The 19,750-nt window shown below is 39.1% G+C and overlaps 1 protein-coding gene across 1 annotated transcript in view; it reads right to left on the bottom strand.

The window, feature by feature from the left end:
• Window positions 1-19,750, bottom strand: part of SPAG16 (sperm associated antigen 16) — a 432,336-nt gene that overhangs the window by 148,964 nt on the left and 263,622 nt on the right. Inside the window, 2 exon segments of the mRNA XM_075710523.1 lie at window positions 13,683-13,759; window positions 14,353-14,465. Coding sequence (XP_075566638.1) covers window positions 13,683-13,759; window positions 14,353-14,465 — 190 coding nt within the window.

Raw genomic sequence — 19,750 nt, 5'->3', positions numbered from 1 at the left:
TTTACTCTTGACTACTAATTAATGTTTCTGAGAGAGCAAAATATATCTAGAAAAATGTGTGCACACATACTCCCCCCACATTCGTAGACACACACTTTTTAACTCACAGGTATGTATTCAACAATCGTTTAACTCTCATTTATAGCAAGTCATACTCTACTGGAAACACTAGGACCTAAATTAAAAATAAAATCTTGATAACAATATGCACATTTTTCCTCCAGAGAAAGAGTAGTTTCTGGATTTAAAACAAAAAAACAAACCCCAAAAGTAATAACAAATGAATGTCACAAAGAAAAAAAAAAAATCAGTCTTAGCCACAGCAAAGCTGCTCTATTTAAAGTAGGGCAATTATTCTTCTGAAATAAAACCCTCAAGCTCCAGAGATGTCATGTGCCCTGATGTCAGGTCTCAGAAAGGTTGTACTGGAGAGGAGTGCATGTGTGCCCTTAAGGTTGCTCAGCTGCGGGGTGTCCTCAGCCAGACCCCGGAAAAGCAGTCCCCCATGGGGGAACGTCAGCCCTCTCCCTGCCTATGCTCAACTGAATCCAGCTGAACTTCATCATCATGGGTCATGTCTGCTGCTGCCGGTGGTGGGGGGAATTTGAGACATGAGGCTCTGCATTATTCAGAGAGGAACTGACAGAGGGCTAATTTTTAATAACATGATTAAAAGGGAACCAAAAATGGGAATACTCTGCAAATCTGTAGGAGATCTTGTAAAACCCATTTTCCAGATTTGGAAAGGAAAGATTTTAGAAGGAACCAAATTCGCAAAAAACCCTGCCCCTAAACCAAAATTATTCAAACATGTTACACAGTTTTTCGCAGGATAAAACTGTGGGGGTTTACTGTGGGGTTTTTTTCTTTTTTTTTTTCTCTCAAAGTATCTTGTATCTCCTAACCTATTTCCTAGGAACTTGGCATTTTTTTAAATTCAGAGTATACTCATTACAAATATGACTGAAGCCTATTAACACTTTAACTGTGGAAAATAAAGTACTTGGGCCCCAAGTTTCTTATGTAAAAAGGTCTGACTTTAAGTTATCCCATAGCCCTTCTCTGTGATGGTTGCACTGCAGGAGAGCCACAGAGACAATCTGGGGGTTGGCGGGAGAGTGTGCCTGACAAGGCACGTTCATGAGGTCTCCCAAATGCTGCAGAGCCAGCGAGGGAATGTCTCTCCATTTCTTACTTAACCAAAGGAGACAGCACAATGGCCAGTTAGGATCATGGTTAAAATATAAACTGTGTGACTGCATGCAAGTTTTCACTAAACACAGAAGGAAAACAAAAGATAAATTACAAAAGTCTGTCATTGTCACAATTATAAGGATAAACTTCAAAATAAATGGCAAGTAGAGTTAACACAAGGGCATTTGTCAAAAGGTTGCATACTTCCTGAGGCACAAGCTGAGACAGGTGGACATGCTACCTGCATTTCCAAAAAGCACCGAGTCCCAGCCTCAACTTTCTTGGGTTCCATCTCAACTAGTAAAACCAGTTGCATGCCATTACTGGGTGGGGCTGGAAAGGGGGGCAGGTTCGGCAGCAGGATTGGGGTAGATCTTGCAGTGCAACATGCAGAGGGTCCCACCTGGCCTTACTTTCGCCCTGACCACTCCTACTCTTCTGTGGCTTCTTGCTAAAGCAACTCTTTGTTGCTTTTGCACAAACCTAATATAAAATAGGAGAGATTTAAATAAAAGAAGGACTGTGGCACAGTCGTATCAGCATATATCACCAAGTGCCTCCTTTCCCATGCTGAGCTGAGCTTGTTCACAGTGGAAAATTGGACCATTGATATTTATTCTAGTCACCAACAGGGGAAGATTATGTACAAAGGCTTTGTCACATTGCTAAATTTTGCATCTCGCCTATCAGTTTTGTCCTAGTGTTTCCAATCTGTGTGTGATAAATGTCTTCTTTTTGAAAGATTGTTGCTTCTTTATAAAACATTTTTGAGGGGAAAGAAACAATCACCTGAGTAAGGGACTGGCATGTAAAATACTATCATTTGCAAACACTGGCCTGAAACCCACTTGGAGGCAGAGAAGCTGGGCTTGAGCCACAAAAGAGGAAAAAGAGGAATGCAATAATTACATATTTATTTTTAGAGAAAATGAAAAGCTAAATAAACTGTAAAACCAGTGTTTACTGTTAAATCCTTTCTGTCCTGAAAACCACGCTGAGTGATGCAGGAACAGTCAGTTCTCAGGGGATCAACTGCTGCTACCTTTTTGGCAGAGTTCCGTTCCTCCTGTGTTGGTGCCAGGACCCTTTAGGTCCTGAAACAATTAATTTTAGTAGTGCTGCAGCAAACTATTGCCAGAAATCTGAACTTGAGAGACAACAATGCTGCTGCTGAAGCTTGTTTTTCTGCCCTAGCTCTGAAATCACCTCACAATCAAGAGGGGCTCTGAAATTGCTTCCTGAGAAGAAGCTGACGGAGCTCAGCCTGCCAGGAAAGCAGGACACAAAGCTCCCAAAGCACACAAACACAGCATTTGTGAAGGGATTAGTGCACTCACGATTGGATTTGGCACGGGATAGTATGTGTGACTGGGATTTATGGTAGGGATGAGGAATTGCATGCTGACTGCTTTGATACATGTGCATCCTTGAGGTATGCCTAATTGTTCTAAGAAAACAAAGGAGATACCGTTAAACACAGGAGAGGAAAACACACAGAGGAAATTCTGTAAGCTATCCCGCAGCACTTTGAGGAGGAGCTTGCCTCCAGACAAAGGGCCTGGGCAAATGTTATGATGCAAGAAACCTGGCTGTTAACTAGAATGACACAGCTATTCACATGGAATACCATCCTGTTGTTAGGAAAGTCCAGACCAGTACGGTGACTTAGACAGATATAATTTAGGTGCTTCACATACATTACAGCATGTAATTAGCACTGCCTTGTATTCATTGCTGCAGAGTTGGGACACTTGAGGGTCTCAGGATGCCAGCACAGGCAGTTCTCCACAAAGTGAGTCATTACTAGTTTTGACAATTTCACGATTACACCATCACATTACCTCTTCTGAAAGACAACAAAAGAACATGCATTCCTATTTCTATAGGCAGTATGAAATCCCATCAGGGTAGTCTACTGGAGCAATTTTAAATAGAACTGTACAGCACAAATTAGGTGCTGCCTCATTGCTTCTCCTCTCCAATAGCCCATGCTAATGTCTCCTGACGTCCGCATGAGTAGTGTACAACACCTGAAGCTCCTTCTCAGGACAACATTTTTTTCATTTCACCTCTACCATTTGAGCAACGAGGTCTATCTCTCATTTACATCAATTTAATCCTTTTGACAGAATAACCCAAAAGACACAAGTGGAAAAAAAGATTCCAGAAAGAGACAATTGAATATGTTCGTATTTTAGGACTTCAGCTGAATCATCTTTAGATTATTAGTACAGCACACTGTGAGATGGCGAGGCTCTTACTTTTTAAATTCTTTTTTTCATGCCCTGTGCTGCAGTCTACATCAACAAGAAAGGATGAAAGGGAAGATGGAAAAGAGGTGAAGTGATATGCCTGCTACTCATAAGAAAATTCCTGGCTGCGTCAGGAAGAGAAGCAGCATCTCCCAAATTTCATATCAGTTTTGTATTAGACCAATCATGCTGCCTCTCAACATAAAATGTCCCCAACTATCTATCATGCTTATAAATATGGAAGCTGAATTCAATTATAATCAAAGAGTTGAATTTCGGCCTTGGATCATAAAATGTGAACAACGCCTCTCCATGCTGTTGCCTTGGGGGTATCAGAGCAGAAAACTGTTTTATACCTGTGTCTGCCTGGCAGTTCTCTGTACATTAAATATGCAGTACAAAAATTCTATCATATGGGAAACGTTTGAAATATGAATTACCACTGCAAACTTTCACTATCCATTGACGGTGCATGGGGCATCCTACTCAAAACCAATTTGACAGCCTACAGCTTTTCCTTCAAAAATAGGATCCTCAACTATTTTGCAGATAACGCTTAAAATTGACTGCTTAAGCTTTCTTGAAGCAGCAAGAAAGTATTTTTTAAGCAAATATCTTGCAAGCTCTGAAATTCCAGTTTTTTGAACACACAGCTGAAGTCATCCCAAAGGCCTGCCTGTTTTTCCATTCAAGGCATTTCCCGGACAGTATCTCTTTTGCTATTATGACAAGGACATGTGAACGGGAAGTCTAAAGAAGCCACCCCCTGAGGCTGTGGGGAGCCAGAATGGAAATAAATCTATACACAAGCAGTAGCGGTTAGAAGGGAGTAATCTATACAAAGCGACAGATTGATTCACCACCAACGTTTTGATTCAGTATTTACCAAATTGGAAAGCTATTTATTGAAAATATGTTACTTACTTCACAACATTATTGTTAGTAGAAAGGAAATTGATTTGTAAGGTTTGGGGTTTGTTTGGTTAGGTTTTTTTTAATAGATTTTTTTGAGAATATGTAGCCACAGTCACCATGTCATCAGACTTCTGAAACTTCAGTTCTTACAGCTATGTCTGGGACAGGACAGTGGAGTACATGTTTTGATATATAACAGCTCATGCTTGGAGTAGAGACTCTAGTGTGATCTTTGCATTTGAAAAGTAAAAACCCATCATAGCCTATTCTGTATAGACAAGCGTGTCCAGACGCCTTACTTCAGCCTGACAGAACAGCAGCTCTGTACTTAGCAGCACATAAAAACAGCTGGTGGGGAATTCAGATAAAAGGAAAGATAACAAACTGCCCACTCCTTTTCTTCAGCATAACATGGCAGAGCATTGTAGGTATGCAGGTGGAGAGGCGGACATGCTGATCCACTAAGAGGACCTTTCATGAAAAGTTCACATCTGTAATCTGCTTTCCTCAATTAGTATGTGAGGAAAGAAGATTCCACAATTCATTGTGGAAAGGGAAAAGAGCATTGAAGATGTAATGCCTTTAACTTAACAGACTAACAGATTTGTCTGTTTCTTACACAACCTGAACAGCATAGTAATATTTCCCCCCACTGTCTCATCAAGAATAGGATTTGGTTCTGAGCAAATGCGTTGAAGCAGAAGCTAACTGCAGCAAGCATGACAATTACTATCTAGAGAAAGTGTTTACAGTTGCTGTGCACAGTAACTATTCATGGGAGCTCAGTTCCCCAAATGTCTATAAAGCTCACAATATTAGACAACTTCCAGATACCCCTGACATGTATTTCTTTGACGTACGTGCTTATCTGAATTCTGTCTCCCATGGTTTAATGAATTTCCCTGTGCACAGGAATACACATTCTACGGGCACAGGAGGTGCTGAATATCGCAGGTGTTTGCCTAGCAAATTTCCACATCCGCGCTTCAAAGTTTGACTTAGTTTACGATTAGCCTGTGTGTGCAAGTAGTATGGCGATACTGAACTACATTTGTAACAGGCTGCAGAACAGGCTGTCTTCATACCTAGGAACTATTGCAGCAATTAGCTACTTTTGCAGTGATATGTAAGCTAGACATTTTATACTGAAAGATCTGTGGCAGAGGGTGAAGTATTTGTAATAGAGCTTTCATCTCAAATGTGTTTCCTTCCCTGGCTTGTCAGCACATGATAGCTAAATTTCAGAGATGATGCAAAAGCTGTGACTGATTTTACTTCATATAACATTATGATCACCTTGTGAAAAGCCCAAAGTACAGAATACAATCAGTACAAAACCCAGTAGTTCTCCATTCAGGGGGAAACTGAACAGTGCCTGGCTCTGTACCTTGCTTATGAATGGCTATTTTTTGCTCATAGATTCTAAACTTTCTACCACTTCTTAAATCCTCCAGTGTCACCTCTCACTTCTGCTCTGTCAAAAGGGACAGTGTTAAGTGTTTTTTTGAAAATTTTCTGCCAAAAACCTTTGTGCTTTCCTCCCTGCTACATTTCACACCTACAAATGTCCATGGGCCAATTTGACTGACCTCTAAAAATTTCCCCCTTACTTCTCATGCCTATAAAAAAGTTGCTAATAAATGGTCTGTGTAGTACAAAGCATTGTTTATATTGTCAAACAGTAACATAATGGTTTCACTGAAATTTTGTGCTCTCTTTTGCTGAAGCTTCTGCCTTCTGCCTTGGTTATCAGTTGTCCAGAGGAGAAGCATGCTATGGCTATTTACCTTCTACCGCTCTTCACACAACGGAGGTCTGGTCTGGGAAGAGAGGTATTAATATAATATCAACTAAGTAAATTTAGCTATTATTTTTAATTAATTAAGGTATTGGGTGGCCAGTGGTAATCTGGTAGGAACATTATTACACTCATACACGCACTAAATTGCGTTTTTACTAAGGACTCATTTGTTTTATTCTTGCCTCTTTCAAAAAAGCGATTAAGTTGAAAATGACCTTCTGAAGATTGTACTTGTGGACCGATCTTTTCATTTTTAATTACTTAGTTTGCTTTAATTGTTACATTAGGAACTATTAAGAAAGCAGCCAGCTTCATAATCAATAATTTAATTAGAGTTTTAGGACCAAGAAGTCAATGCAAATGTTATTCTGCAGTCAGGGCTTTCCCAAAGCCTTTGAAAGAACTTTACTCCCATTTTGTTTCAAAGTGACACTGGCAACATAAAAATTAAATTCATACTTACTGCAATATATCATGCACACACATTATGGATATACAGAGGCAGCTGGCAAGAAGTTCAGATTCAGGTCAATCTATTTGCTGCCCAGACAGGAATACAGCCTGCTTCTCTCACTTCATTTCTAAATAATCAGTGACAGCCAAATGCCATTAAACTGCACATTCCAAGAGAACCCACTCCCTGTACGGCACACCAGGAGCCACGCTATCTAAGTGTTTACTGAAATCTATAGTCAGACTTTTCCTCTGGCTAGAACTTCAAATATTTTAAATTTATCTATTTATAGCTCTCTAATTACTACTAATAGGCTCAGATAACCAGCAGCAACTGAAAACTGATCCACTCTAATTTTACAACTGATGAAATCTGATTCAATCAGTAGTGAATTAATACCCTCCTTCATTCCACTTGCCTCTCTGCCTGCCCTTGCAAGTTTACAACACATCAGCGTCAGTGATACATCACAGGGAGCTGTCAGTGGAGCTGTGAATTGCATGGCCTGCTGCCTGGAATACGGATGCCCCTCATTTGTAATTATAGGCATGTGTTTCACATGACTACATCACTCCAAAATGCCTTGCCCAGAAGGAACCCCCTAGCTGGTAAGGCATGAGTAAATACAAACTAGTGCACTGAGACGGACACAGCCAAAAGCACCTCCCCATCACCCATCATTAGACTAGGGGGGACCGTCCTGGGGAATGCGAGGGAAACACAAGCACATGGATGAAAGAGCGCCTTGAACAGAACAGAAGCTTTGGTGAAAGGCACAAAAGCTTGCAGAGGGGAAGGGTGGCTGCAGTGACCTCCTAGGAGGCAGACAGATGGGCAGTCAGGTGTGCTGGGAGATCTGTAAGCTTGGCAGCAAACAGGAATTCAAAGGCAGGTACACCTATAGCTTGCTAGGGAAGGATCAGAGGACTGGCTCTGACCATGGGAAAGGTGCCCAGATTTGCTCAAAGATACACAGCAAGTTAACACCAGGCCAGGCTGCACTGCAAGAAGCCTCGTCTGAAGGGTGCAATGGCACTCACTGCTAGCTACAGGAGGAAACTCAGGCAGAGTCCCTGGGGAAACCACGACTGTACAGGAGTGGACGCAACAGGCTGCAGAGGACCGTGTTGCTCTCTTCTCTAGTTGCAGCTTGAGTAACTGTGAACACCATGATGAAAAGCTGTTACTTTAACTAAATAACTACATCACTGGCAAGATAAAACCACTTCTACATTTCACTTGAATTAGGAGTCAAGCTGGATATTAAGCTTTAGCATGCAGAACTGTCTTGTCTTCTCAAAGACTTCTTGAAATGAAGTAAGAACGTATCTTTTCTACGTTGTGGAGACAAGGCAGAGGAAGACATGTTAAAAGGGGCTACCTTCCTGCTGACAAGAGGACTCTGACATCCAGTGGACTGGCCCAGGCATGTCAATGAACAGGAACAGCTTAATAAAACGATAATTATAAACTCTTAAGAGCCACTAATTCACCTGGAGCTTTGCAGAACAAGGTAACCTGTCTGATCTAAAATGTTTAGAGTCTCATTTAAACCTAATTTAACAGGGAAAAAAGCCCATGAGATCAACTGATTATACAGTTTGTTAAACTTTGGGTCTAATGGTTTGATTTGGGAGCAAAGTCAGGAAGGCAAGAAAAAGGAGGGACAAGTCAGTAATGGCAGGCCAAATGAAAGACCTGTCATAGTTCCAGTCTGAGGGTTATTCCTGGGACAACAGCCAAATACAGTTTGGAAGGTAATGCTTTTCCTGCCCTGAAGGAAGAAGGGAAAAAAAAAAAAAAACCCACAGCAAAACATTAACATAGGATACTTTCTTGCTTGCATTTGGGTCAACTGATCTGAACTGCAGAGTTATATGCTCATTACTTGAAATATTTTTTGTAAATGTGCCTTATTCCACAGAAGTTGTTTTGGAGGAAAGTCAGAATTTGGCGTTTTTAAAAACAACAGTGAGCATATCAAGCTTTTTTTAAAATTATTTTTCAAGATTAGAAAGAAATTAAGACATTTTTCCTCAGCCATATTTTTGTTTTTGAAAAAATTGGCACTAAGTCTCCAGGAAAGCATCCTGAACAGATGTAACATAAACCTTTCTTGGAGAAAACATAATCTGTATTCATAGCTATTTGTTCTTTATTTCATATTTTACTGTGACACATAAATTCCTTTTCATATTACAACAGGGAGTTTTAAAATATGAACCCATTATTTACAAATACGTAGAACAGAATCAGGAATGCAAAATTTGTTACACTTCATGCCAGGAACTGGACTTATTGTGGCATGTCCCTTATTTACAGCAAAATAATTCAATTACACTAAAAGATTCAAAGTTTGCATGGAAGACCTCTTTGTCTCCCATACTGACGACTCCAATCTTTGACCTACTTTTGAAGAGGATTGACTTGAACCATTAGCTGCCTGTCAAAGACTTTTTTAAATGACCCATCCTGTCTATCCACTCAGCTCTTGAATTCATTCCTCAGGAGTTCAAAAGGGTTCAAATAAAACTGACAAATCCAATACCCTGAGGATATTCTGACTGATAATTTTGTGTCTAAGGTGTTTACTTGGGGATAAATCAATTGGACTAGGCCAAAAAATGTGAAGACCAGATCGGCTTTCAAAATAACTCCCTTTGGCTGCTCTGTGCCTGTCTCATATACCTGATCCTTAAATACTCTCACATTTTTCCTGAACTGGCCTCGTGAATGCTCACTCCAAATTAACACAGGCATAAAAGCCCCCAACACAGATAGGCAGCATCCCTACAAAGATCTGGGTGTTCCCACATACTTTAAAGCTACTGACAAAGAGGTTCTGACAAAATCCATGTTGAAAAACAAGTCATCTGAAAGTTAATTTATATTTCACTAGAAGAAACAAAAATAGAACAGGTTATTTTAGGGAATTACTAATTTGAAAATTACTAAATTCTGACAAAATCAACACTGAAAAACAAATGGTCTAAAAGATAGCTTCATTAGAAGAAAGAAAAAAGGTTACATAAGGAAATTGCTAGTTTGGAACAATTCCACTGAATTTAATCAAGTAGGAGTTAAAGCTTTCAGGCACAATGCAGCTGCAACAGGAACCACAGGAGGGTTGTCCCATGCTATAGACATCACACGGTAGGGGAGATGGGCTGTATTGTGAAGGAAGAAACTGCAAGACTGGAACTTAGATCAGCATCGTTGTAATTATTCTACATCCATATGAAACACATAAGCAGCTAAGCCCTCATCATTAAAATGCCACACCACAGCTGACAACCTTAGCAGAGAGCTGAAAAACTGGTGTACATAAGTATTTATTCTCTGGTAGGACGCTGTGTGTAAAGCCCTTTTAAATGATCTCTATGTCTTAAATCAGATGTCTTTTACAAGACTGCAAAAATGCAAATTACACCACCCCGAATTCTTGGGGATTTCCTCTGCTATTTCTTTGAACTCACAGACAGATCATTTCAGGATCTAAAAGTCTGTGGGGTAGATCCTGAAAAGCCAAGAAAGAAAAGTCCCAGGCAGTACCTTACCACCGCCACCTGTAACCACTCTGTAGAACAAGGGTGGCGGAATTGCTGTGAACCACAGGAAAGGTGCTGCCTGACAGCAGGGCTGAGCACCCACTGCCACTTCTCCTACCAGATCAGGCATTCATCTGGGTTTCCCTGCTGTTGCCCAGAGACCTAATTGCACGGAAACTTAAACTCTATCAAACCTTGGCTAACATTCAAAAGCCATTAGCAGAAAATGATAAGCAGACATCATGACTACAGAAGCCTCAATTTATTAGGAAATAACGCTTTAAAAAGGGCTGCAGGTAAGACCCTTTTTTATCCAATGCACATTTAAAGAGAAAAAAAACTGCCCTAAAGGAACACCCAGCTGCCTCTCACTCTTTGCACTGACTACTTCTTCCTAATGTCTTTCTTTAAGTGTAAATGTGGTCCTGAAAGTCCAGCCTGCCCTACCATATAAAGTGTGGCTATACCACACTCATGAACCATTTCTAGGGGCTAAGACAGAACCAATTTCTTCACGCCGATGAAGAGATATCCCTGAATGAGCCTGAAAGGAGGGTCTGCCTGGATTCCCACTCCCCTCCCTCACTTTGGGGCAGGGCGAAACTTTACAGCAGTCTTTGAGGAGTATGATGGCCACAGCCAGGTTCTGGCTCGATGAGAATGAATTATCATTACTGGGAGCTATTTGCTGCTGTTAAGGCAGGATTTTGGACAATCTCACTCTGTTTTTATCTTTTTCCTCCGAGACTGGTGCCCGCATTATTCATCAAAGACCACACTACCTTGGAGCATCTAACTTTTGATTGTGCTGTTCAGCCCATAAATTACTGTCAAGGACAAAATTTGATGCACAGAGCTAGAACTTGCACCTGGTCACTGTTCCGCTGCGCTGTCTTACCCCTATTTAAGTCATCTTTGACCCAAATACTAAAAAGCTGACATGCTTGATGCTTGGTGTCTGGATGTCAGGGGAATTAGTTAGATAGCAGGGTGGGAATGGGATCCTTTCATTTGTGTTACATGCCAGCAGTCTCCTGCAAAAGGAATGCAGAAAAATAGACTTGTCTTAAATCACTGGGCAACATTGCATAAAGTCAGCAATATATCCTAGATAATTGAAAAATTAAACTACAAGCACTTGAATATCAGTGATCAGTAGAGACCAAAATGGACAACAGTTACCAAACAATATCTCAAATGCTAAGTATTTCACAAAATCAAATAGAAAAGTACAGCATTGTATGAATCTAACTTTTTACAGAAGCTATCCATGTGCTGAACTTTATTCACAAGAAGAGTATCACTGATGTGAATGGAACCATCCAGTTAAGTACACACACAAGTCTTTCCAAATCTTTGTTGGACACATTCCTTAGGGCATTATTACTGAATGCTGACTTCTAAATGACAGTCAATGCACAACTTCTGCAAAAATGAAATATCCAGTTATAGAACCTGACATTTCAAAAATCGGAAAGCAGATGAGATAGTTACTAAATCAATAAGTTTCAAACACATAGAATGAAAAATGTGTGTCCCCTTTTTTCCCCTATTTAATTATTTAAGTGTATAAATATTTGGCATTTTATCTGTCTGGGAAAGAGCAAAGATTCAGACAAATCTTACTTGCCCCAAGAAATTACTCATCAGAATGTGGGAGATGCAGATGAGTGGCAGACCGCTTATCATGAGAAGAATTAACCCAGGCAGGTGCACTAGTACTCTGGGGGTCTCATGTTCTTTTGCACCTCTCACATTTATCATTGGACACGCTTTGCAATTCATGAGTAGAGATGCTCACTCTGATGTGTCAGTGAGAAAATATTCTGGTGAGAAGCCAGAATATGCTTGTCTTTCTATGAAACTGGCATAAAGAGAAATAAATTCTGCAGCTTATCTTGGCACAAGAGCCATCAGCTTTACTGGCAAGAAATTCCTCCCAATGAATTGCAACCTCAGTCTCATACATCTTGTCTACTGGGAGTCTGGCACGGTATGAGGATGGTTCCCATCCAAATCCAACACAAACTCCATATTTTCTCCCAGAATGTTTGGCAAAAGCCATAATAATCTAAATACTATTCATCCTTCTATGTTCTCATTTCCCTATAGGGAACATATATCTTGGTTTTAAAATTACAGTCAATGCACTGCAGATTTTTCTGAACCACTAGATCTGACCCTATGTTATCCAGAAAAAAAAAAAAAAAGAAAAAAGTAATGTCGTGTGTTTCAAAAGTCTGAAGGCTGCATTATAGCTTCAGCTTAGTAATTATGAAGATTTATGTTCCATTCTGCCCCAAATCCAGAGCTCATTGTCCATTCAACTTGCACCGCTTTGACTTACAGTTCTCTGCATCCATTATCTTTAATAAGAAAGAGCTGACTAAAGTTAATGATTGAAGAGCAAGATATGATTAATAATATGAATCTAATTTATGAGAAAACAAACTGGAGTATGGTTTTCATGTTTCATTAAAATTATCTTAAATGTACTCCTTAATGCTAATTGATCTCACAGAGGTGAGAAAATATTCTGTTCCAAATTAACGGGAGACAATCATTCATCTTCTTTCTGAAGGGAACATTTAATATCATTCAGTATTTAGAGGGAGATAGCACCTTCACAGTGATTTCACCACTTAAAGTGATGCTTCAATGTGGGCATGTATCTGAAATCTGCAAGACTTCCCACTGAGTAGGGAAAAAATTCAACAGAATAAATACACAACAAAATGCCATACACAATGTTTTCTTTTCACAAAAGGTCTTTCCTATCTTAGAAAAATTACCCAAAGCTGAAAACCAGTGCCGGTGAACTAAAATTGAGGAGGCTTTTTCCATAAGTTTATCAAACAAAAACTCTTTTATAATTCTGTTAATTTGCTATGAACAGGAGATTATGGAGACATACGCAAGATAAAGTTCCTTGCAGGATTTATTGAAAACAAAACAGCAGAAATCTATTTTTCCACTGAGTTTTTCACTTTTGTTTGTATGTCAATATTTTTTTTCTCCTTTTGAATTATTCACATTTGGATATCAAATATTCTTACAAACCAACACATTTAAGAGTAATGAGTCTTGACTTGCTTAATTTTAACTTGTTGTGCTTTATGCTCAGGATTATTATTAAATGACCTTCTATTCAGTCTGTTTCTATGATCCATAGATAGAAATTGCCTAATGAGCATCTCAAATACTCCAGTCATTTTCATGTCACTTTTTCTTATCTTATGTTTGTATAGCTCTGATGACAATACCTATTAATACACAGCAATAGCTCTTTGCCTCCTTCCTCTCAAATCCCTTCCATGAATACAACCTTCTCTATTCTGGGCTGGAATCTTGTATCTTTACACTGTTTGAGAAATGCAAAGTGACCGTAATAGCAGCTGAAGTAGCAACTTGAGAATTTCAAGAGTTGCTCTATGAGAAATACCACAACAGCAGCAGTAATTACTGAATTTTCTGATGAAAGAGAAAAAAATTCCTCTTGCCTTGTTCTCCTATTCTACTTGACGAGGATTTACATATTTGGTCTGCAAAGCAGCAGGGACAAATACACTCTCCAATGTCCTAAATCCATTTATACCTATACCAAAGAATGAAGGTAGAGAAGAATAAAGGAGGAGATGCAGAGTTTCTGACACTGCCCACAGTGTTATGTTATGGAGAAAATACATATTCCATGAGAAATCAACAGTGAGTTCTGGGAGTGGGGATCCCTTCTAGAGGAAGAATAAATATATTAGACTTCTCTGCAGCTTGTGTTTCTCCTATGACATTTTCCCCCATTTCCTTTTTATGTAACTGAAAGCACATGCCAGCACTTAGAAAAGAAGCCTGACAAAACTGACCTTCAGCTGCTCTGTCTATTGAACTGATACAGCAGTGTGCAGCAATGCAGTCTTCCAGACCCAGACCATCAGCTGCTAAAACCACCACCACCTAATTAAGTCTACCTGTTCATTCAGTGATCTTGGTGCATGTCCATTTGTTGCACTGTGAGGACTCAGTCATTTCGGATGTCAAGGAAATGTTACATGGTGATATTTTTGGTCAGAAGATAATAGCAATGTTAGTGAATATTCTATTGCCACATCACCCTTTCTATTTTGATTTTACACTGGCTTTCATTTTTCTCACACCATACATGCTATCACTTTGCTTTAATTCAAGAAAGACCGAGAGATAAAGTCTTGTCAGCAGAGCTAGGGAGAACAGTGTTGGAGAACGGAAGAAACTCAATGTTATTGACTGAATCTTTACGGCCACACATCATATATCTGCATCTCTCACTGCAAAAGAAATTAACAGAAATACAACACTTGCCATTGAGAGTAATAAGAACAAGAGACAAGTTAAGGTAAATTAGTAACACGTTTCGTGTATCTTTTCTAGCTACCCTTTAGAAAAAAATGAACATTGACAGCTATTCATCACCCAAGCACTACACCGCAGAGAAAATAAACAAACCAAACCAGTTAGTGTTTGCTTCCCAACAATTAAGGCTATAGTGGAAAGGTAAAAAGAAATGGAGAAGTAGGTTTTAAAAGATTGAATTGTAAGGAGCAACAATGAAAGCACCACTTTATATTTCCTGGGTGCATCCTTGAAAACCTTGTTGATGTAGAATTTAAAAGGAACATGGATGAAAAGGTAGGATAGGGCAGCACCACTTCCTTTTTAAAGATATCTTATTCCTTCTTGCTTACAAAGGGTCTAAGAAATCTACAGCACCATGCCAACATGCACCTTGAAGAAAGCCAGAGAGTGCTGATAGCCTGACTTTCTTCTCAAGATCTGCAGAAAGACTTATAGAAACTAAGTGATGTCTGGGAGTTCTTCACTGAGGGTAAAGTCTTGTCACTGTGGGCATCCAAGAGGCCTTTTCCCTGAAGAAGAGGTCTCTTACTATGGATGAACCCCAGCAGTAGCCATTATAAGTTCTTAAATCAGATGTGAGGAAACAGAGGCGAACACCAAGTATCAAGGTCTTTACCATGAACTGACCACAGCTCAGACGGAATTACTCTGTGGTATGGTTCTGAAAGTTCTTTCAAGGCTGAAGACTTCCAACTATCCCGCCTTCTTGCAGCTGATCAGCTATGAAGTAAAACCCTAGAGTTTTTTGTTTTGTTTTCTTATCTTTTTGTTTTGTTTTCTTGTCTTTTAAGGAGCTAATTTCTGAGACAACACTATTGATCCTTCTCAATTCAGGGTATGAACCTGATACAGATGGAACACAAGACCGGAAGCTTTTCCCATTGTAAGGAATAGAGAAACAACCACTATGACACTGCTGTAGAGAATCAGTTCTCTCACAAAACAGCCTGAATTTGGCTCTATAGCTACAAGTTTATAAAAGCTTTTTGGCTTCTGCTTTCTTTTCTGCATGCACAGCAGAAAAGAATGTTCCTTAAACTGGAGTCCAGGAGAAGAGAAGGAAGAGCCCAAGGATGCCTCACCAGTGCAACACAGCAGGTAACAAACAAATCCGGGATTATTCAAACTGAATAGAACAGCAAAGGCTTAACTCCTACACAAGCATGTCAAGAGGGGAGACAATTGAAATGAACCAGCATTCTCCACTCATTATGGCTGTATACAAGAGTCGCCCATGCTGATACGGGTTTCAGTCTATTATTTCTTTAGATATACACAAAACTCCATAAATTTGCAGTGTTTGTATTGTTATATCCTGTGAAAACATCCAGGTAGGTGAACATACTATGGAAAAACCTAATCAATGTAAAGTCAGGAGCAGTTCTATCCTCTTTGTTCAGCTGAGTCAAAAATAGTATGAAAAAATAAAAGCCAACAACTCATCATAAATTATTATAGCTTTCAGTGAGAGCTCAGAATTTTATTCCCTGCTCATGTGATTCTGACAGTAGAAACACACCTCCCTTGAGCTGGCTGCTGAATATATCATTGGGGCTTGCAAATTAGATTACTGGGTGGCTCTTAACTGAGAAATTTCTTACAATATTTATTAAGGAAGCTGTCAGTAGGGGGAATTAAAGATGTAATTTTTTTTTTTTCTTTTCTTCCTGCCTGTGTCACCAAAAGACTCTCGGAGCTCTTGCAGGTTTTGTACCAACAACACAGAAGATCAGTATCTGCAGATCAGATACAGGCCAGTAGAGCTAAAGAGTTTTGATGGACACTACCCCGATCACTGATCTAACAAAGTGACTTCTCAGATCTATTTTAATGCCTTTCCATTTCCCAGACTGAAATGCATATGCTGCTCTGAGCTGAACACCAAGCCTGTCCCCACAGAAGGGATAGTAGAAGGGAGATAAGTTGTTTCTGAGTAGAAATATTATCCAGGAAATATATTTCAAAGGAATATTAGATTCCACTGGTATCATTTTACAGTATCTATGTTTTTCTATTATAGATAATACATTATACTATTCAGTATTATCTGTTATATAGACTACCTGTGTTACTTTATCACAAGGACTCATTTTAAACTAGTCATAAAGTATTGTGGCTGTTAGAGCTCGGTGCACAAGATACCTGATATTCATGATTACTTGATATACGACAATAAAATAACTTCAATAAAATATTTTTTGTTTCACAGTCTCATGGTAATGTTTTACACCACAGAATATGTCTTTTTAATCTCAGATCATATACTTTCATTTGTGTATAGGTATGTCATTTTTTAAGAGTGACCAATGATTTCCTGCTTGCCTGTTGCACTGTAAGGACTTTGAGTTGCTGAACACTTTCTGACAAGCAAAATCCTGCTGTGTACTTTTGTGGGCACTTATTAGTTTTGAAACATAGACATCTTTATATAGCACAGTGTGACGGTGTTCCACTAGGAGAAAAGGGGATATTTTTCTGTAATAACAGGATGTATGTATGTCCTTTTCAAAGGCAGGGAGAGGACAACACCTTCAACCTTGCTTGTGGGGGCTTTGGGTGAAAGAACATAGGAAAAGGAAGGGGAGTAAAGGAAAAAAAAGAATATTCTGTTTGTGAGTCACTAACATAAGATATGGACTATTCCAGGCAGACAGGATGCAAGAACAGGCTTGTGAGAGATTAATTAGGTGCCAAAGCAGGAAGGCCCATTCAGAATCCCTTAGCAAGGTGAAAATGGACTGAAGTGATGGACCATGACAGCAGCAGAAGGGAAGGAAATGATTTGTACTTTTCCATCAAGAACATAAATACCCAGACCTGATGCAGTTGTCTGTCTCTCTCCTTGCCACTTCCATATCATTGTGTACTGATGAGCGAGCTCTGGCTCTCAAGATTTAATTTGCCACTCTGGTAACTGACTGACTGATATTTCCAAGAACCTCCAACTGCTACATTAAATAAACTCATCTTTGCTTTCAGCTAAGATATAATTTCAGCAAGACTGTCTTGTATACAAACTATCTTTTGGTTGGAAAGGGGAACACTTTATTTAGATGTTCTTTTTCCACAAAAAAGAAGTTGATATGAAGGGTAGAGCATCACCCTGTTTTTCATGGGAGCTAATATATCTATCCAATGGTTCAAGGTTATCTACATTAGCATAAATCTGTAGCAACATTCATTATCTAGTGGGTTTTTCTCATTATGAACACATAGCCTCATGGATATAAGCTTCACCATCTCTGAACATTTTAGTTCAGAAGAGAGAGGGAATCATCTATGAATAGTAGGTTAGGCATTTGCAGTACTCTTGTCGCTTACATCCAGAGACAGAGAAAGTCCTGAATAAATGATGCCATGGTAGAAATACTGCTCAGTATTTCAGTATATTGCAGATTGCATTCTGAACCTCATCTCAGACACCGATTCCTTTACCTGTGTTATTACTACTTTTTCAACATAAAACATCAGTTGACACATTTTCTTTACTCATGACTAATTATCCTCAGTGTTCTCTTTTTCTCTACAAAGTCAATTTCCCTTCCCTTAAATGCAGGTAAGGTAATGATGTCCATCAATAAATCAGCCTTTATTCTACCTCACCAGGTTTCGATTTTTCTTAACAGGTTCAAACAAACATGGACAGACTGTTACAGTTATAAGAAGCACACCTATACCATGAATGTTGCCATTTAAATTAATCACACCATTATCAATATCACTAGCTCAACAGTGATGGGAAAATTTTACTTGCTCAATTTTTAGAGACTTCTCTTTTGAGAATTGGATTCCAGAATGGTTCGTTCAAATTCAAAAGGTCTTTCAGTAAAACCACACAGAAAACAGAAGATATGAAACATTTCCACCTACATAAGACTGCGCTGAATATTAACAGGCTGTTGCCTCTACACTAACATATGGTTGTTGCCAAATAATGCACTAGTTAGATACTTCATCAACTGTACAATAATTGAAAAGAAAATACAGATAATCGGTAGAATTCTCTTACCCTGCATACTTTCCTATCTTCACAGATGGAGTTAAAACTCAGTAAGGACAACAAGCCTGCATGCCCTGATGGGAACATTTTATGATTGCCTGGTACATATTTATTGCTAAAGGCTATACAGAGCACAAAGCATTGGACAACCTGCAGTGCTCCACACCAGCTTAGTACTCATTTCCAAAGACACACAGCAAACCAGAGTGACAAGTGGGATTACATGTTGCCAATTCTTTTGCTGTTTAAAAGTGTTTTAAAAAAAACACCCAACACATGCTTAGTAGCAATCCTATGAGAACAGGACAAGCTCTGCCTCCTTTCCTGACTTTTTTTTTTTTTTTAAAGCACATGGCTTCTATGTTCAGCTCCAGCTGGAAAAACTGGGGGGGGGCAGGGGGTGATACCATTTCAATGATTAGTTAGGTAGTCATAGTTACTTATTTTATTGCCATGCCATATTAAGTCTCATTTCAAGCATGGTAATTAAAAGCACCTATACAGTCAATCAAAATCAATGAGCTTTTAAGCATACACTTTTGAGTCAGTGCATCTACCAACCATCTTTTTACATGCCTTCCAAAGGAATATATTAAATGCACAAACACTCTGTTTTTCACAACTACTACTCTTTCAAATCATCCCATGGAACAAACGTTAAATTAAACTCTTTCTCATGTCTATTGAATAACATTCTTCTATGTGACCTGCAACCACTATCAAGTAAAATGTCCAGGTAAGTTACACCAGAAAGTCACCTGCTGTGAAGGTGGACACAACATTTCTGAGGAAGTTTTGTAAAGTCACACAACCACCAGCTTCCAATCCTGTTATAGTGATATAATTGCAACAGTTAAAAGGAGAATACTTTTAACAAAAACAAATCCTATCACTTTCCCATTATATGGCTTTATCCCCAAAATGTGCTTAAATTAGACATAGAACTTTTCTAGCCAAGATCAATGGGCAAGTATAGCAAATGAGCTGGCTTAAGACATTAAAATGCCAGTTTGGTTTATGCTGTTATAAATGCATCCTATCATGTCTTTACATTTTATGACTTCTATTTTATTTCTAGGCAGCTTCACATATGAGACATCCAATTATTCATGTCAAGAATGTAAAACTACCAGTATTTCAGTAAAAAGTGCCTACCATCATTTATGACAATGATTTTTTTTCTTGCCCTATTATTTC

Source organism: Pelecanus crispus, chromosome 5 (assembly GCF_030463565.1).
Source record: "Pelecanus crispus isolate bPelCri1 chromosome 5, bPelCri1.pri, whole genome shotgun sequence".
Lineage (NCBI taxonomy): Eukaryota > Metazoa > Chordata > Aves > Pelecaniformes > Pelecanidae > Pelecanus > Pelecanus crispus.
This window is presented reverse-complemented; position numbering and strand designations above follow the sequence as displayed.